The sequence below is a fragment of the Vidua chalybeata genome, chromosome 1 (assembly GCF_026979565.1).
Source record: "Vidua chalybeata isolate OUT-0048 chromosome 1, bVidCha1 merged haplotype, whole genome shotgun sequence".
Taxonomy (NCBI): domain Eukaryota; kingdom Metazoa; phylum Chordata; class Aves; order Passeriformes; family Viduidae; genus Vidua; species Vidua chalybeata.
The window spans coordinates 70,671,966-70,689,494 of NC_071530.1; the positions used below are offsets into that span (position 1 = coordinate 70,671,966).

The window sequence follows — 17,529 nt, forward strand, 5'->3', positions numbered from 1 at the left end:
ACCTTGCTTTTGGGAGTCTTTCATATGGATGGAGGTGAGATGAGCTTGTGGTCCATCATTAAACCATGCTGTGAGTTCCACACTCGCCCTGGTGAGGTACAGCCCTTAGTCCACAATTTCACAGAGCGTCAGCAGTCTTATCTGAACTCATGTCACTTGCTGTCCTGCAATGTCTGTCCCTCTTAACCCCCGAGAACTCAACCATCCACAGCCAACCCCGTTTCACACATCGGCAGGCGGGAGTGCGCACAGGACAGATGAGAGGGCTCCGCCTCGCTCCCGCAGTTTCCCGGGCGGGTATGAGGCGAGCGAGCTCCTCGCTCCCGCAGGGACGGAGCGGGGTCCCGGCTGTTGCGGCCGAGCCCCGAGCCCGGGGCGAGCGGCGGCCGCTGGGTGGCAACAGCCGCCCGCCGGAGAGGAGAGAGAGGAGGGAGAGGAAGAGGAGACAGGAAGAAAGGGAGAGAGGGGAGGATGCTGGCACCAGGTATGGTGCCGCGTACCTCCCCGTGCGCCCCCTAAAAAACAGACGCCAGAAGGGTTAAACAGCCTGAACGCCTCCTCAGGCACCTGGAAAGGCGCTGTTTCGTACATGTCAGAAACCAATTCCTCGGTGCGGCCTCGAAACAAAACCCTGGATCACCGAGGGCACAGGTGAGCTCCGTTTAGGGGGATCCTTCTCGTTTGGATGCAGAGACTTCCCCTTCTTCTGTTGGAGGGAAAGCTGCTCACCCTTCCCACACCAGTGCCATTTCCTCAGAGGAGCAGCCACCCTGTGAACTACGCGTGACCGGTCCGTGCCTGAAGGAACCATCTCTAAAAACAGACTTGGAGGGCAGGGTGCATTCATTCCCAGTGCCCCCTGTCCAAGAGAACTCATGGTCACAGCTTTGTTTATGCATTTTATTCCTTTATTTTCGGGGTAGTTTACGGATGAGATTATCATCCCAATCACCCTTATATCGACAAAAACTGGCAGAATTTATCAAATGTCTCTTTCCCCCTCCTCTATTAAGCAGAGAAAGGTGCTGAGACTGTCCTGCTCGCGTTTGGCTTGGCATTTCCCCGGTATAGTGCCCCATTTCAGCTGTGGCAGTCCCAGCATCACACATCCCTGGCCCTCAGTGTCCCTGCTCGGGATGGCAAGGGAGCTGCCATCGCTATTTCCCAGCTCTGTGGATTTAACCAGCTTTAAAGGTTAACTCTGCTTCTTTGGTCAGCTCCAGATTGACCTCATCTTCAAGCAGCTCCTCAATGCTTCAATGTAAAAAAATTCTTCAGGCCGGGCGCAGGAACAAACCTGAGCTCCGTTTCTATAAAAATTCCTAAAACCTAACTCCCTGACTGTCCCATCGCCTGAACACCGACCGGGGGGCGGCCTGCGCGGAGCAGCTGTGCGGGACCCCGCATGGCCCGCATGGCCGGGGCCACCGCCGGGAGTGGGGCATCCGCACAGCCGGGCCGGCGGGATCGGCAGCGCACGGGCTCCGCGGCCGCGCAGGGCTGCGGCCAGCGCACACCTTCGAAGCAAAATGCACGGAGCCCTACTCGCCTGCAGCGGGCCACTTTGCTTTTTTAAAAGGTGTATTCGGATTTCTTTTTTTTTCTTTTTTTTTTCTCCCTCCCCGTTTCATGTATTAAAAAAAAAAAAAAAAAAAAAAAAGAAAATTTAAATGAATCCGCGCGGGGCGGCAGAGGCGCGGAGCGGGACGCGCTCCGCCACGGAGGGCCGGCAGCCCCCGGCCCCGCCGCCGCTTCCTCCCTTCCTCCGCACGGGCGGCGGTGGCGGCGCGGGCCGGCAGCACCGCCCGCGGCCCCGGAGACTGCCGCCCCTCCGCGCCCGCTCCTCCGCCGCGCTCCGCGCCTCCTCCGCCGCTCCGCCGCCCCGCCGCCGGCCCCAGGCCCGCGCCGCGGTGGAGGGCGGGCTCGGACCGCGGGGGGCTGCTCGCCTCCCCCCGCCGCCGCCTATTTTTTTTTCTTTTCTTTTTTTTTTTAAGCCCCCCCCCTCCCCATTTCCCCCTTTTCTTGAATGAAGCGTGAGGCGGAGCTCTAGGAAACCACCGCGCCCGGCTACGCCGCGCGGGGCCGGAGCCTCCCCCTCGGGCTCCGCTCCTCCCCGCCTCTCCCCGCCCCCGCCGCTCCGCTCCGCTCCCCCCGCCGCCGCCGCCACCGCCGGGAGAGCTCCCCGCCCGCGCCCGCCGCCGCTCGGAGCCGCCGCTGCCGCCGCCGCCGTCCGGAGCCGCCGCTGCCGCCGCCGCCGGCAGCAGCAGCAGCGCGGAGCGCCCGGAGGAGCCGCCCCCAGCCGGCGGGGTGCGCGGGGCTGCGCGGGCGGGCGGGCGGGCGGGCAGCGGCGCCGCGGCCGCGGTCCCCATCGGCACCAGTCACACCGCACACACGCCCCGTCCGCGCCCCTCTTCGGCAGCGCCAGGGGCTCTTCCTCCGCCGATACAAAGCTGCTCGGGAAATGGCAGCAGTCAAAAGCAATTTTCCTTCTTTATTTTTATTTTCGTTTTTTTAATTAATTTTTTTGCGCTCTTTCTTGTGAAAAAGAATTAATTTCCTAAATACATACAATTTTTTTTTAATTTTTAATTTTTTGGGTGTGTGCGTGCGTGTGTGTGGAAGCACCGGGTTCCTGCGATCGGTGTCTGAATGAAACTACGTAAATGCATATGTCTGTACGTTGCACTGGAGGGGAAAACACAGCACTTCTGCGAGAGCTTGGATTCAAATGTGGTTCATCTGGTCTCCAGGATTTTCCATCTCTTTGGGGTTGTTCGCCTTCCCGGTCTGCGAGGCGGGATTTTCTGAGCTTTGACACATCTTTGGAGATGTCTGTTAAACAGGAGTCTGGGAAAAAACATTTGAAATCGTAGAATTTTTTTTTTTTTTTTTTTTTGCCCCTTTCCTATCCCCTTGTTGACTTGAAGCATCAAAGCAACCAGAACTTAACGCTTCTGAAGACTTGTGATGTTTGGATTTTATTGTTGCTGTTTTTCTTTTAAAGGAAACTTGACAGAGGAACATATTTATAGTCCAAGTAAGTACTTTACAGAGGAAATTTAGTTTGTGTAACAAAAAAAGCCAAAACCTAATGTTGAGGTTTCTAGCATAAAGTGCATTGGATTAACGTCCATCCAAGGCTGCTTTAGCAAATTGTTGAATTGCAGTTTTTACAGTGTGTGTTCGTCCGCTCCTTCGTGTCCATGGTAGTCCAGCACCTAGGGGAAAATGCACCTGATTTTGAATCGGTATAATATTTTTTAAGATGTATTTCAACACCGAGGAGGAAATGGTCCTAAAGTAAATTTATAATAAGTAATAAACGTGCACCTGGAAGTAAAGTATTTACAGCATTTTAATCCCTATTTATGCCGTGCATCTCAAACCTAGGAGGAAACACTGAGAAGACAAAAAGTACCTCCGAGACCCCAAGAACTCCCCCACACCAGCATGAATGAAACCGTGTCCAATACAATAACTGGATTATAATTTTTGGTGTTATTAATATTATTATTATTGGCTGCTTTACTTTTTTGGGTTCATCCTGCTCCTCTTCTTCCTCTCTCCCTTCCTCTTGCTGCTTCCTCGTGGGAATTATGGCTCATCCGGGGAGAAGAGGCTACGATAACCGGGAGATAGTGCTGAAGTACATCCACTATAAACTCTCTCAGAGGGGATACGACTGGGCTGCTGCCAGCGAGGACAGGGCATCCCTGGCTCCAGATCCCTCCGCTTCTGCTGCTGCTGCGATTGTTGCTGCTGCTGCTGGGACTTCCTCTGATCACACTGGGCTGGTGTCTCCACACCTCGAGCCCCCCGGCTCGGCTACCGCTAGCCACACGCCCCTGGCCGAGGGGCTGCGCCCCGCACCCCAGGTAGTCCACCTCGTCCTGCGCCAGGCGGGGGATGAGTTCTCCCGACGCTACCAGAGGGACTTTTCCCAAATGTCTGGCCAGCTGCACCTGACGCCCTTCACGGCCAGAAGCCGCTTCGTGGCGGTCGTGGAGGAGCTCTTCCGAGATGGGGTGAACTGGGGCAGAATTGTGGCCTTCTTTGAGTTTGGCGGTGTGATGTGTGTGGAGAGCGTCAACCGGGAGATGTTTCCCCTCGTGGACAACATCGCCACCTGGATGACTGAGTACCTGAACCGGCACCTGCACAACTGGATCCAGGACAACGGAGGCTGGGTAAGTCCCCTGATTGCTCGGTTCCTCTCCCGGCTCTGGCCCCTGGCTGGCTGGACTCTGGTTTGGGCAGTGCCCGGGGGATGGCACTTGTGGGAGCAAAAGGTTTGCCCAGTTTGTGTCTGCACTGGGATGTGCCAAAGCAGTGCAGGCCTTTTGCCAGTTGTCAAGTTTCACCTCGATGCAGGGTAGGGTGGAGTGGTTTGAGGTGGGGGGAACAGCTACAGCTTGTGAGCAAGGCTGTATCTTTATCAGCGGTCTCCACTTTCCTGTGGTCTCCACTTCTCCTGTCCACCCTCGCCTGTTGGCAGAACCAAGGCAGGTTCCTAGCCAAGGCAGGGTCATGCAGTGGGGTGGGAGGGGGCAGCAGAGATACCTATCCAGCTGCCAGGCAGAAGAGGCACATTGTGGCAGGTCCCAGGCAGTGTCAGGACAGCAGGGACTACCTGTGTGTGTGTGCATGCAGTATCCCTAGCTGTGAGGGGTGATGCACCAGACTGGTGTGCAACAAACACGAGATCCTGGTGTTACCAGCAAGCAGGTAGCCATCAGTGACAGTGTCTGCCACTGTGGTTGTCACTGGAGTGGGGTTTTATGGGATAAGATATGTCTAGAGTGAAAAATCTTCATCTTGAGATGAAACAAAGGTGCTGGGAGCTGTGTCTGTGGGATTGTTCTGGAAAATGAGTGATGGCTGGCTGTATTTCTGGGGTAGAGATCATCTCTGTCTGGGGCAGGCTTCAGTATCAACTAGAAAGGGAAGATTTCCACTTGTGGAAAATGGTCAGCTTTTTCACTTGTAGTCAGTCAAAAGCTTTTCCTATTTCTCTCTCCCTCTCTTTCCAGAATAAGTAACTGCATTGAACTAGAAGGGTATTTGTTTCCATTTTTCCTTTATTAGTTGATGTACTGGAACAAAATGTGGTCCCAGCCACTCTCCCACAAACCAAACCTGTTGTATGTGTAAAGCTTATGATATTACTGGCAAAAGTTATACTGAAGAAGAAACCTGGGTTGAGAGCTGGCATAACTCACCTAGAAATGGAGGTCAGCTAGGTAGGACACCGGCAATTTCAGGTTCGGTCTCCTGTGAAATACAGAAAGCTGACTCAATTACGCAGCAGACCTTTAAGAGGTGTCTGTAGAAAAATGTAAATTACATGTATGTTTCCCAGTTAACATGTTTTTCAAGCCTGGTGTTTGTTAGCCCTGGTTCTCTTGGTAAATCAGTGTTAGGCTAAATAATGTGCTGTCTACTGTGACCATCTCTGTTTAAAAAAGAAGGTGTTGCCTTCCCTGCTGCTGAACCTGCCTGACTAAAGGGGATTCGTGTCCAGGGATGCAGAGGACATCTCCTGCTGCTATAACAGAGGGAGCAAGGCTTTGGGGCCCTTTTCTCAGCAGGAATCCACACTGCACACCTCCCAGAGGAGTGCTGCTGATCCCTGGCTACAAGTCACACTGGAGGCCGGATTGTTCTCCTGCTCTCTGCTTCCATCAAGAAGAAAAAAAAAATCAAAATTCATGGGGCCAGAAGGGGGAGCAAAAAATGTGTGTGTGTGTGTGTGTGTGTCTTTGTGTGTCTGTGTGTCTGTGTATTATATACAAATATGCACACATATACAGACACACACTTATGTATATATACACAGCATAACTCCAGCACTTGGTTGTTGGGACCACACTTGGAAGAGGGAGGTCCCTGACCCCCTAGTTCATAGATCACTACAGAGGGTTTGTTAGTGTTGTGGGGGTCTTTTTTCACAAAACAGATAACTGGAGGGAAAAAAAAAAATCTGAATGGTTCAGGCATTTGGAGACCTTGGCTTGTTCAGAGAGGAGCAGCTAAAGGGTTAGGGATTTTGCGATTGCACTTCTGGGCTGGGATGCCTAACTTGTGCGTAAGTCCCTCCTCAGCCTGGAAACCCGTCTGCGGAGCTGGGGCCCTCGGTTCGCTCCAGAGCCAGTGAAGTCATTCTGTTGACTCCAGTGAGCTTTGGATCAAATCGTAAGCATGCTTACAATTTGATGTATTGTCCTGTGGGTGTATTGTGTAAAGAGAAACATAAATAATGAATAAAACTGGGAATGTGAGAAGACAGGTGTTACCAGGCATGATTGGCCAGAGGAGGTGAGTGCTGGAGCTGTTGCTCGACAGTTAGAAGTACAAGAAACTCAGACTGTAAACAATGACTGCCTTTAAAAGGAAAGGATACTTCTTATCGATAGCTGTTTAATTGTTTATTGAGGTTTCCTATCAACAAAAGTTCCAGAATTTGGATGCACGTGATACCGTTTACTGTCGCTTGTTATTTGTAATATACACATGGAAGATGTGCAGAATATTACCTGAAGGTGGCTTTTGCCTGTCTCTCTGGTACATGGCTGGTACCTCTGAATCCTAGCATTATTAAACACAGGCAAAACCTTATAGCTGGTTACAAAGAACAAAACACTAAGATGAAGTTGCAAACACAGCTTTTGGGATCCTCTCTTCAGGCAGAAGAAATCAAGGAGGGCATGGGGCAGTGGATTTTTCTTTTCTTTTTTTTTTTTTTTTCCTAGATTTCAGGATCTGTCAGTGTAAAAGGATGCTTTAATATATGTGCTTGGTCTTCAACTTGCCTCTTGCACCATACTCCACGTATGAACCTTGTTCATAAATAGCTCTTCCAAAGTAGCTTTGTATGTGGTCATGCTTGGTAGGACTTCAGCATAGCCTCTTGCAAGATCTCCTTGTCATGCAGGGTGCTACAACAGGCAGGAGCCCTGGCTGCTGTAGCCTTCTTCTCCTTTTTGTTTTGGTTCCTTGGTATTTTGTGGAGTGGTAAGTTTATTAGAGGCTGCATGGTACCAGAGAAGAGAGCATCACAGTCATGAGAGCATGTTTTGCACAGCAGGTAATTTGGGCAACATGGACCTTGTGTCTCATAAATGGGCCTGTGTCTTACACTCAGGTCTGAAATTTGGTTGACATGTTTTTCTTATTTGTCTGTTTCGTCTGAATCCATTCTATAAGTTGGCAGTGTGTTTTCAGGGTGTGAATTCTTTTAATTGCAAGGGAAACAAAGAAGGAAAGCATATTGAAGGGCAGGGTGGGAGGGGGATATAGCTGGTGGAGTATAAATTTTAGGCACTAGACATCGCTGATAATGGTGTCTGGGATTGTTAATGCCCTTACAATACATGGCCTCATGGGTTTGTTCAAAACTTGGAAAAAGCAACAGATGGGGACTGCCCGTAATCTGCATTATTAGCTTGTGGTTCTGGTGGCAAATAAATGCCATTTTCAAAGATTTTCACTTTGGCCAGGATACCGCAATATTGTACTTTGGCCTGATAACATCTTAATTGTATTAAAAAAGAAAAAAGATGAGAACTAGCTCATCTCTATAATTTTGTGGTACTTGGTATAATATATGCTTTCTGATTAAAAACTTAATGGCTTAATTTTAATTTCCAGAGCTGCAGAAGGACTGGCTTGGCAGTGGCCTGTCGCACTTGGCAACTTTTTTTGACATTGATGTGGGGAACACTGAAGGGATGCAGTTGGTGTGGGAGAAACAACTGTGTTTGTCTTGCAGTGATGGGTTCCCTCTTTGGGCACACAACCTAACAGACGTGGGAGCCATGCTTAGCTCTGGGCACTTCTAGTCCAACATATGGCTTTCTCCCCAAGCTGTTCAAGAAAAACAAGAGCATGAACACTACAGAAGGAGACACAGGCACCATCATATTTGCTAAGACATGTACATTTTTCATGTAAAGTATGAAAAGAAGCCCAGGTGAGGGAACCAGAGAAAAAAATTCAGCCAAGAACACCTAATTTTAAATCACTATATTTACATTTGAACCAGGAATGCAATGGCCATGTGTTTTCATTTGATTCTGTTCCTTTATTGTGGCTTTTTATATTCTGCTCGAGGTCACATACAGGGAAGGATTTAGATGTCTGAAGTGGACCTTAGGTGGAACATAAGCGCTTGCATCCTCCGAGTGCAAGCCTAGCCATAGTGGTGGCAGAAGTCCCTGGCTCCTCACTGTTCCAAGCTAGTCAGGAGCTGATTCTGCCGTGAGAGAAAGGAGGCACTTTGGGGCTGTGTGGGCCACCATTCCCAAGAACCTCCATGTCCTGGAGCTGGCCGGCACCCATTAGCCTAGCTGCTGTCACTTAGGTGCCATCCTTGCCTGCAAAAGCATCTGAGGAGAAGTCCCCACTTTTCCTGGTGGCTCCTTAAGTTTAGGCCTCTCCTGAGCTTTGGCAATGAGACTTTCTCCAGCGTGGCAGTGAGGCATCACATTTCCAACATCTCCGGAGGTTTCACCTTCCAGATGGCTTCTGATTTTACTGAGGTGTCTTTCCCCTCTGGCAACAGGGCTCCTTCTAATTCTGCAGGGGTGAGATTTCATTTGGTGGAGGAGGAAGAACTAGGTTGTCTAATTCCTGCAGTCTGATGTGTTTTCTTAGGTGGCTGTCCACAGCCAAATGAATAAATGCTTCTTAGACGCGCAATGAGACCCCAGGTTTCTCTTCTTCTGAGCTGACTGTCCTAATTGCTGAGCTTCCTCTTTTATTTTGTGCCTAGTAAATCATTAATTTTCCTTGCTTGGTGGCACACATTGGAAAGGAAGCTGGGCGGATCTCTGTGCCCTGCAGTGGTCCATGGCTGTGTCATGAAGGTGAGGGATGGCAGATGCATCTGCCTCCAGGACAAAGCTAGAGATCATGGATCGGTGCGGCACAGGGCCCTTCCAGAGCTCGTGCGTGGGGCACTGACCAAAATCCCATCCCTTTTGGGCTCTGGATTTCAGCTGCTCTGCCAGGCCACTCCTGCACAACATGCTGCTTCTTGTGCAAGTCCCAAGCAAAAGCCTCTTGCTCTTTCAGCACAGGACTTCACCTTGCTTGGAGAGGGATGCCACATGCTTTGCCAAGGAGAGCATGGAGCAGAGGCACTTTGACTTTCTTTAGCGGCGACACGCGGCCTTGTAACGACTCAATCCCCGGTGGGGCTAACCCCAAGTCACTGTTTGACTGGTAAAAGGAAACTATCTGAAATCCACTCAGTTAAATAAGTGAATTGGCAGTTTCAAGTGTTGCACCTTCTAGGTCCTTTGCCAGTTTTTGTGGCTTTGTGGGTTTATTATCGAATTCTCAAAATATTATCAAAATATTTTTCTTTTTGCTGTTGCTGAAGAGAAAGAAATTCATTCTGTGGAGGATCTGTGCCAAAGCAAGAAGAGCTGGGGCAAAAAGAGAAAATGATTGTGGTTCTCTAGTCCCTTTCATTTATAATAGCTTTCTCTGTAACTTGCAAAAACAGTGGGCTGCATATTTTCTCAGAAGTCTGGGTTTTTTCTACAAAAACAAAAAAAATGTATTGACTGTGACCTTTAAAATTTCAGAACCAGGGGTCTCACTTGTGGAGATGATGTCATTTGCCTTGATCTTGCAAAGAACTGTAAAGTTCAAACAGCAATCCTATTAAAAAGTTTTACTTTACTTTCAATATTGAGAAATAAGTTTGTTCTGTGCCGGCACTAACGCAGGCATCTCCCGAGCTGCTGTGTTAGCTCTGCTGGACAGTAAGGAGCTTAGGTTTTTTGAGTATGTAGCTTGAAATTCAGAGTCCGTAATCCATGAAGAAAATCCAGTTGAATTTTTCTGCCGAGGCACAAGCGTTCCTCCGATGGCAAAGCACGACTCTAGCAGGAGAATCACAAGACCTATGCAATGATGTGTGAAATTGCATGTGGAGCAGAAGCATTTTCCCAGCGGCCAGATCCCAGGGCCTGGGCTTCCTAAGGCAGCATGGGAACTTTGTAATGCATCGCCAGCAAACATTAAGCCCTCGTGCTCAATACAAGTGTCTTTGATGGGAGAGAGGATCATCTCTCAGCAGGTTTGGACCTGGAATGGTGGAAGGAGGTGGATACAGAAACAGGAGTGGCGCTCAGGTGTCGCTCCGAAACCTCTGCTGTGGTTTTGGTCTCGTGTGGTGGTTTGTGCCTGGTGCACAGAAAGGCAGCCTTGTGCTCTGCCATCACCACCAAGGGGTGCTGGGCTGGGGTTTGGGGCAAGGGTGACTGAAGTGGTGGCTCTCTGCTTGCTGGAGCCAGATGCCAGCAATCGTGCTGTGTCCTTGTCTCCCATCTTGCTCTGCAGCCCCCTCACCAAACCAGCCCAAAGCCTATTATCACCATGGTCCTGCCCCAGGGCTCTGGCAAGGCAGTGGCCACTGGCTTCTGACCTGAGGTCTAGGTCAGCAGCCTGGGCAGTCATGGAGCTAAAAAACAGTGTGAAAGATCTGATTGAATAATGACTATCCTGTTAGCAAAGAGGGTTTTTTTTCTTTCCATCCTTTTTGGTGATTAGGGCTATGGTGAGACATTCTGGTTCTTTGCCTGTTTTTCCTTTCTGCTTCAAGGTGGACCAGCAGTCTCCAGCTTCCTGACTGCCCCCTTCCATCCCTGCTGCTGGTGCTGGGCAGGGTGCTGGGCGCTGCCACCCGGCCCTCAGGAACTATGTGTGCCATGTCTGGCCTTGCCCTGCCCACCTCCATCCCTGTTTTATTTTCCTTCACACCCTTGGGAGGGTGAAGCCCAGCCCTGTTTGGTTTGTTGGTTTTTTAAAAATAATTTATTTATGAGCACCTCGTGGCTGCCCTCCTGCTGATTTAGTAATAATAATAACAACATTAGTTACTCAGTGGCAGCAAAATACTGATTATTTCTAAGGGCAGTACCAGCCTGTTTTATTTTCCATTTCATATATAATAATAGGATGGATGAAGGTGTGTGATGCCGTAAATCTTCTCTTCCCCAGCAGGATAACATCCAGGCCTTGGCAAACATGAATGCTGATGACAGATTTGAGGGATTTTTATTTTACTCTGGCTTTCAGTCTCATTAACAATCTGATGGCTTTTTTTTTTGCCTTTTTTTTTCCCTTTTGGCTCCCAAAAGACTATAAACCAGATAACTTTTTCAAATGCATCTGAAAGTCTGGAATTTATTTTCTATTATTTTATCTTAATGTTAGTTTGCTGTCATAATTACTGTATATTGATAGACTTTGCAAAATTCCCCCTTGCTGGAAAGTTCCTTGCCAGTTTCTGGATTTTACAGTTAATGAGTAAGAAAACAAATCTGATGTTAGAAAGTGTTGCCATTGACTTCAATAGGAACAGGAAAAGGCACTTAATTGGACAATTGTAGTTGTGTTTACTTTGTATATGCAGCAAGAAAAATAAGATCAAATGAAAAAGCCACAGGTTTTCAGCTAATAGAGAAAACCAGCCTTTTCTGCAACACATGATTAACCTTTGGAAGTTGTTTTCATGGGAAAGCTGTGAGTGAAAGTACTGAGTTGCATTCAGGAAAGGTTGAGATATTTATTTATAAGAGTAAGGAAAACATCTATGCTGCTGTTTGAGTCAAATTCCTTGAAAGGGCAGTCATAGACCTTGGGGTAAATTTAACATCAGCTGCTGAAATCAGATCACCAGGTGCTGAGGGTAGAGCTTTCTCCAGGTAATGCTATTTCAAAATTAATTCCATTACTTCTCCCCCAGAGCACCTGGTGTTGGGTCGGTGACTGGGGATAGTGGGATGGATGCTCCGCTGGTCTCATCCATCCAGGGAAAATTTACTCCTGCATGTGTTTTGTTAAGATAATTGTAAATTGTGTGTGTCTAAGAGCACCTGCATCACAGAGTTTACTCGTGTGCTGACTGGAGTTCAGTTATGCATTGCCACTTCTCATTTAAAGTTGCAAGCCAATCCTCCCTGTATTTGTCATCGAAGTTCTGTGAAAAGAACCAGGTGCTGGGTTAGTGGTTTGACTCTATGATCTTAGAGGTCTTTTCCAACCTAAATGATTCTGTGATTCTATGATTTTGAATTAGTTGAAAGAAATAGTCTGCATCCTTCAGTGCATACATAATTTTATTGCTTTTTTTTTTTAGGAAGCATAAAAAGAATTATTCCGCTTTGAATTATGCCTTGATTGAAAAGGCAGCTCAGTGGGTTTCAGGACACTTCAGTGAGTAATATAAGAATGTGGGCCAGGTACAATGAAAAAGGAAAGGCCTCATTATACCCTGCATAGTGACTGAAAGAGGCCATCACACAGTTGTTTGAGAAAGTAACTAAGAGTCAAAACTTAACTTCCTCTTCTTGCACTATACTGAGTACACTATAGGAAATGGGGCAAATCACTCATACCTCTCTTTTTCATTTGACCCATATATGAAATAGGTATTCTTGCTATACAGCACACAAGGTATGGGAAATTAGTTGTTGCCCATCGTGCTATCATTAATTGAGCTGATGGTCTATAATTAAAAAGAAAAAAGAGTGATACAAGGTACAATTTTGAACAAAATGTCCAGTTTAGTAATTTGGAGCTTAGAATAAAGCTCAAATCTGTAGCATTACATTTTGTCATTGCTGGGATTGCTAGCCTGGGAAAGAGCAAAGCGAGTCAGATTGTGAAAGTATCTTGGGTGAGATTTGAGTGGAGAGGAGATAAAAGAAGGAAAAAAAGTTAAATGGAAATCAGGCTTAAACCTTTTCAGTTGCACTGTTTGGATGTGTTTAGCAATCCTTGTGATGGAAACAGATTAAAAAGGTGGGTTTCAGGTGTTGATTTCTAGTTTTTATGTAGGGGAAGGGTGAGCAGTGAGAAATGGCAAGTGATACTATTTGTGTTTTCCTTTAAATATCAGCACAGTTCATTGAGTGTTTCAAGAAGGAATTTGCCTTTCCTTTTCTATTCCCATTGTATGAAAAAGCTGTCTGTGGCATTTCAGGGAAGGAGTAGTATAGGTATATCATATGCAGCTCTAGGAAGTATCTTTATACACTTGTATTCTTGTATTTCCATTCACAAGCTTCATTAAATGTTCAGATGCAAGCAGCACAAACAATTTTAATTTTTTTTTTTTAAGTGAGTAGTAATCAAACCTTTTGGCTTAACCATCAGCTTGAAGTTATTCTTAACTATCTTGCTGAACTGAGGCTTAGGAGACAAAATTCTTGTTACGTGCCTTGGAGAGACTTGAATGAGTCACTAGAAAGGTGGAATAAGACCACAGACAGCAGTCCAGTGAAATCTATGGGACAGTCCTGTAGCTTGTTTTTGTGATGGAATAACTATTGCAGGCTTTTCTCTAACAGAATGAGCTCCTTTCTTAAGAATATTCTTCACATGTTCAGACTTGTTATAAGATGTACTAGAGGATCCTATTTCTTTATCTCCTTACTTTAATAGAGAAAAAAGACTTAGAAATAAATCAAAGATAAATACTCTAGTAAATGAGTTGGCATTTCCATTAGCAGAATAAGGTGGTCACTGCTGTAGATAGATAAAACCTGTTGAGGTTTCATTCTCAAGAATGAGCTCACAGCTTAAGTAAAAAAAAAAGACACTAAAAAACTGTAGTAATGACTCCCTCGTTCATAACTGAAGCAAATTCTACACTGTGCTCCAAGTGTCTGCAAATTTTTGCTCAAGTCAGACATATCCAAAGCCCCTCTCCTGAAGTGATCTGGCACATCACATTAAATCACACTCTCCAAATATCTAATCCTCTGTCTGCTGCTGGATGCACAAGGTCCCAGATATAACTGAGAAGGAATCCTAATGCCTGTGTTATTTCCAGATTCCAGCTTGACCTGTTCCTTTCTCTGTTTTCCAGATCTGCAGTAATTAGCAGCACTGCTGTGGAGCTTGGCTGAGGGAAAGGCTTTGCTCCTCACGGGGCCGGAGTGCCGCAGCAGGACGCCCTGACAAGGGAGAAAATAAACCAATCTCTTGAAATGTCAGGTGGCAATCAAGGCTGCAAGTAAATGAGCCAGCCTGGAGTCTGTTCAGGCTTCTGCAGTAGCTCATGGCTGTCTGAAAAAAATCCCTGCAGTAGAAAACCCATGTATTTGGCTCTGGACTGAATGTGTGGAATCCTTGCCCGTTTGGAGTCAATAGCTTTTTTTTTTCAGTGTGGGTGCTAGAACTGGTGGTGTCTAGCCTCACCCAGCAGTGAGCGTGTGGACAGACCCAGAAAGGGATCAGTAAAGTGTTGTGCAGAGCCCTGGTTACGGTGGGTGGTTGGGCACGGCTGTGTGGTGGTGGAAAATTGGAGCAAGGCTGCCTCTGGCTTTTCCTTGTAAGTGCTTTTCAGCCTCCCCAGGCATCCTCACTGTAAGGGGAGCCCAGGATGCCACACACATCCTTCTGACTGTGCTGTGTGGGACAGGGGTGGTAATGTCCCACCAGGACCGCAACGGTTTTCTAGAAATTGGTCCTGCTCAGCTTGGCCAGTAAAGCTGTTTCTCAGCCCCAAGGGCAAGCTGGGGAGCCTCCCTGGTGCTCTAGGAGCATGAGAAGGGGGCCTTTCCACTCTGCTCTCAGTCTGGGTGGCACAGGTGATGGGGAAACCTGACAAGGCATACCTTTGTACCTTTTTTCATACCGCTTGAAGTGGATTCTTTCACAAGCCAATAGTGTATTTTACAAGCAACTGGTATTTTTCTGGTCTTTTTTTTTTTTAATATTTTATTTTCCCCAGTGCAGTGAGAAGGATGCTTGTGACATGGTAGTCACAAGTCCCTGCAGGCTGGGACTTCTGTGGGAGTTCAATGGACCGAAGGAAGAGGCAGCACTGGCACACGGTTAGGTTGTGTAAACTGGCCTAGGGTTTGTTTTAGAAAACTTGCTTGCTTTTTTCCCCCCCCCCCCTCTACTCCCTTCTCTTCCCCCCTGCAGACACAATACATCATTCTTGCAAACGGAACTGTTTAACTTTAATAACTGGCCTAGAGCAAAAACTGACAGTGGGAGAGGAGCTGTTTGGTTTGCAGTTGCTGACAGCTGGAATAAACTACCTGTTCTTTTAGAAGGGATGGACAGGCAGCTTGTTTGGTTTTCAGGAGTCTTTGATCCCTAAAGAAATTCCTCTCAACAAAAGGAAATAATGACTGGAACTGTGGCAGCTCAGTGTTACTGACTGCTCTTTATATGTAAGGCTCCAAGTTCGATGGGGAAGCTCTGTGTGCAGATGTCCCTTGTCTCTGTACTTCAGACCTTTCTGCTGAGAGCAACAGTGAAAGATCACTGTTACCAGTGCCTTGGGAGAGACCCAGACTCCTGTTAAAATCAGTTTCCTATGATCAAGGTCCCCATCAGGCTGGTTTGACAGGAGCTCTTCAGAGTAGTTAAATAGCTTGGGTTCTCAAAACCCTGCCTTGAAGCAATGAAGGCTGAGTGATTAAGTTAGAGATTAAATAATTTTGCAATAAATGGTTTTACCTCTGGCTCCTTAAGAAAGTCAGCCTTCTTACTTTGCCAGTCTCAGAAGAAAATGGCAGCAGTCCCATTTCCTCTTCTCTTCCCTCAGGGCCTGCCACCCTTTTTCTTTTTATTTTTTTCCTCCCAGGGCCATTAGACAACATGCAAATTATTGTTAATAGGGCAAGAACAATACTGCATTCCCAGTGGGATCGTTAGGGTCTAAGCCACCGTGTGCCAGTCCTCAGTGTGATACTAATTTTGGCTGTGTCTGCCCCAGGGTTTGGAGGTCAAGCGGAAGGGGGCTGTTGAGCACAAACCCAAGCAGGACCTGTCCCTGCAGCGGGCTCTGGCCAGCCAGTGCCTGGGGCTTCTTCTGACCCCTTGGTAAGGCTGGCTTCTTCCTCCACCTCTCCTGCAGCCTCACTGAAGGTTCCTCAGAGGGGACAAGTCCTCTCCTGCACAGGGACCTTGGCACCCTGAGCTTTGGTGCAAAGTCTCCAGAGGACAGGGACGGGCTGGGGGAGCTGAGGAGAGGATGCTCTGCCCCCACATTTCCTTCCTCTGCCAGGCCATTCCTCCCAGGGACCCTGAGAGTCCTCCCATGGAGGAACAAGTTGGCAATTAATCTTTCAACATTGGCTTTAGAAACTACATGGACTGTGTACCACAGCTCAGAGGGAAAGAAAGGGCAGCTGCCTTCAGGCCTTAGCCTTTAGCTGGGTACTGTCTCTTACCTTTGTTTTAAAGTCATGGGATTTTGACACTGGAACTGTTGGCAGGGGAATTAGGGCATTTGCAAGACTCCTTTTGTAATACATTTTTGCAGGGAAGTGGTTGTAACTGTATTTGAAAGTGAATGTAGGGGACAAAAAAAAAAAGTATGTCTGACATCACTGACTGAAGTAAAAGTAGAGGGAATTGGATGTCTCTGTCAAGACTGGGATTGCAAGTTCCTTTTCTCCTGCAAGACTTGCTGAGGGATGGTTTTGCCTGCTGCAGGGCAGAGGCGGATATCCCCACCTCCATTGCACTTTGGCAAATGGCAAAACTTTAACATCATGTCTTCACCCTAGATTTTGGTGGATGAACAAAATAAAAAAGGAATGCATTAGATTTTATAAAATACTTCCAAGTAGTAGTTTGGGTGGGCTTTTTTTTTCCCCCACTCTCTCTCTTTGACCTTGGCAAGGATTCTGTGCACTCCCTGATGCTGGGAACTACCTTTAAAAGGTAGCAATAGACTTGCTGAAGTCTGTGGCTTCCAGGGAAGCAGAATGAGAGGGCTCAAGCAGAAAGTGAAACTCTTTAAAAACACAAATGCGACAGAGCGGCTTTCTTTCATTTTCCCAACTAAGCATAATGCAAAAAGTAAACAGTTGGCACAAATTACTAATACAGGTTTGCCAGGAGGCTGATCAAAAACACACTGAATTCAGCAGTATGTTTTGCATGAAGTTCAACTGGTTTTTTGCTTCAGACGCGTTGCAAGGTAGAGAAGGATATTTTTTGAAAGAAAAATGTCATTTGAAAAAAATGTGGAAAATTCTCCTGCTCTACCTCCTACATGTTTCTATTGTCAAACAGTCACTGATCTTATTTTAGACTTGACCTTCATGTTCTTTCCACAGCACACAGGCTGAATGACATGTTATTCAAGTTCTCAGACAATATTATGATATATCTGCTTTTATATTTAGCTGTAACTTTTATTCTCCTTATAAACAAACCCACCTAATGCAACCACCACCTATCCAGGGAAAGTATTTCCATTCCCCTCGGCTTAATTTGGACAAATTTGGCATGAAAACATTCAATAGTTCCATAATAACCTTTGCAACAGGATGCCTGCTGTGCTGACATGCAGGTCTAGAGTGACTTGTACCATGTGCCAGGAAATTGCATTCTTAAGAAAAATCTAGACATAAATTCTGAACAATCAACACTTAAATTTTGAGAAGTCTGGCAGCAAGCTGTTATCTGCCTCATGGGTTTTCACTTTAATGACTTTACTTTCTGAGCACTGCCTCTCTGTCCTTTATGCAGACTGTATGCCCC

The 17,529-nt window shown here is 47.1% G+C and overlaps 1 protein-coding gene across 2 annotated transcripts in view; it reads left to right on the plus strand.

Annotated features, from left to right (window-relative positions):
* The first annotated feature begins 2,472 nt into the window (after positions 1-2,472).
* BCL2 (BCL2 apoptosis regulator) overlaps positions 2,473-17,529 on the plus strand; it is a 96,160-nt gene continuing 81,103 nt past the window's right edge. The window contains exons 1-2 of one of the 2 annotated variants that reach the window (XM_053959298.1): positions 2,473-3,037; positions 3,391-4,187. In XM_053959298.1, coding sequence (XP_053815273.1) covers positions 3,597-4,187 — 591 coding nt within the window. In that variant the 5' untranslated portion in view covers positions 2,473-3,037; positions 3,391-3,596. Of the gene's footprint in view, positions 4,188-17,529 lie in introns of both variants that reach the window. The other variant, XM_053959305.1, reaches the window with a different exon arrangement.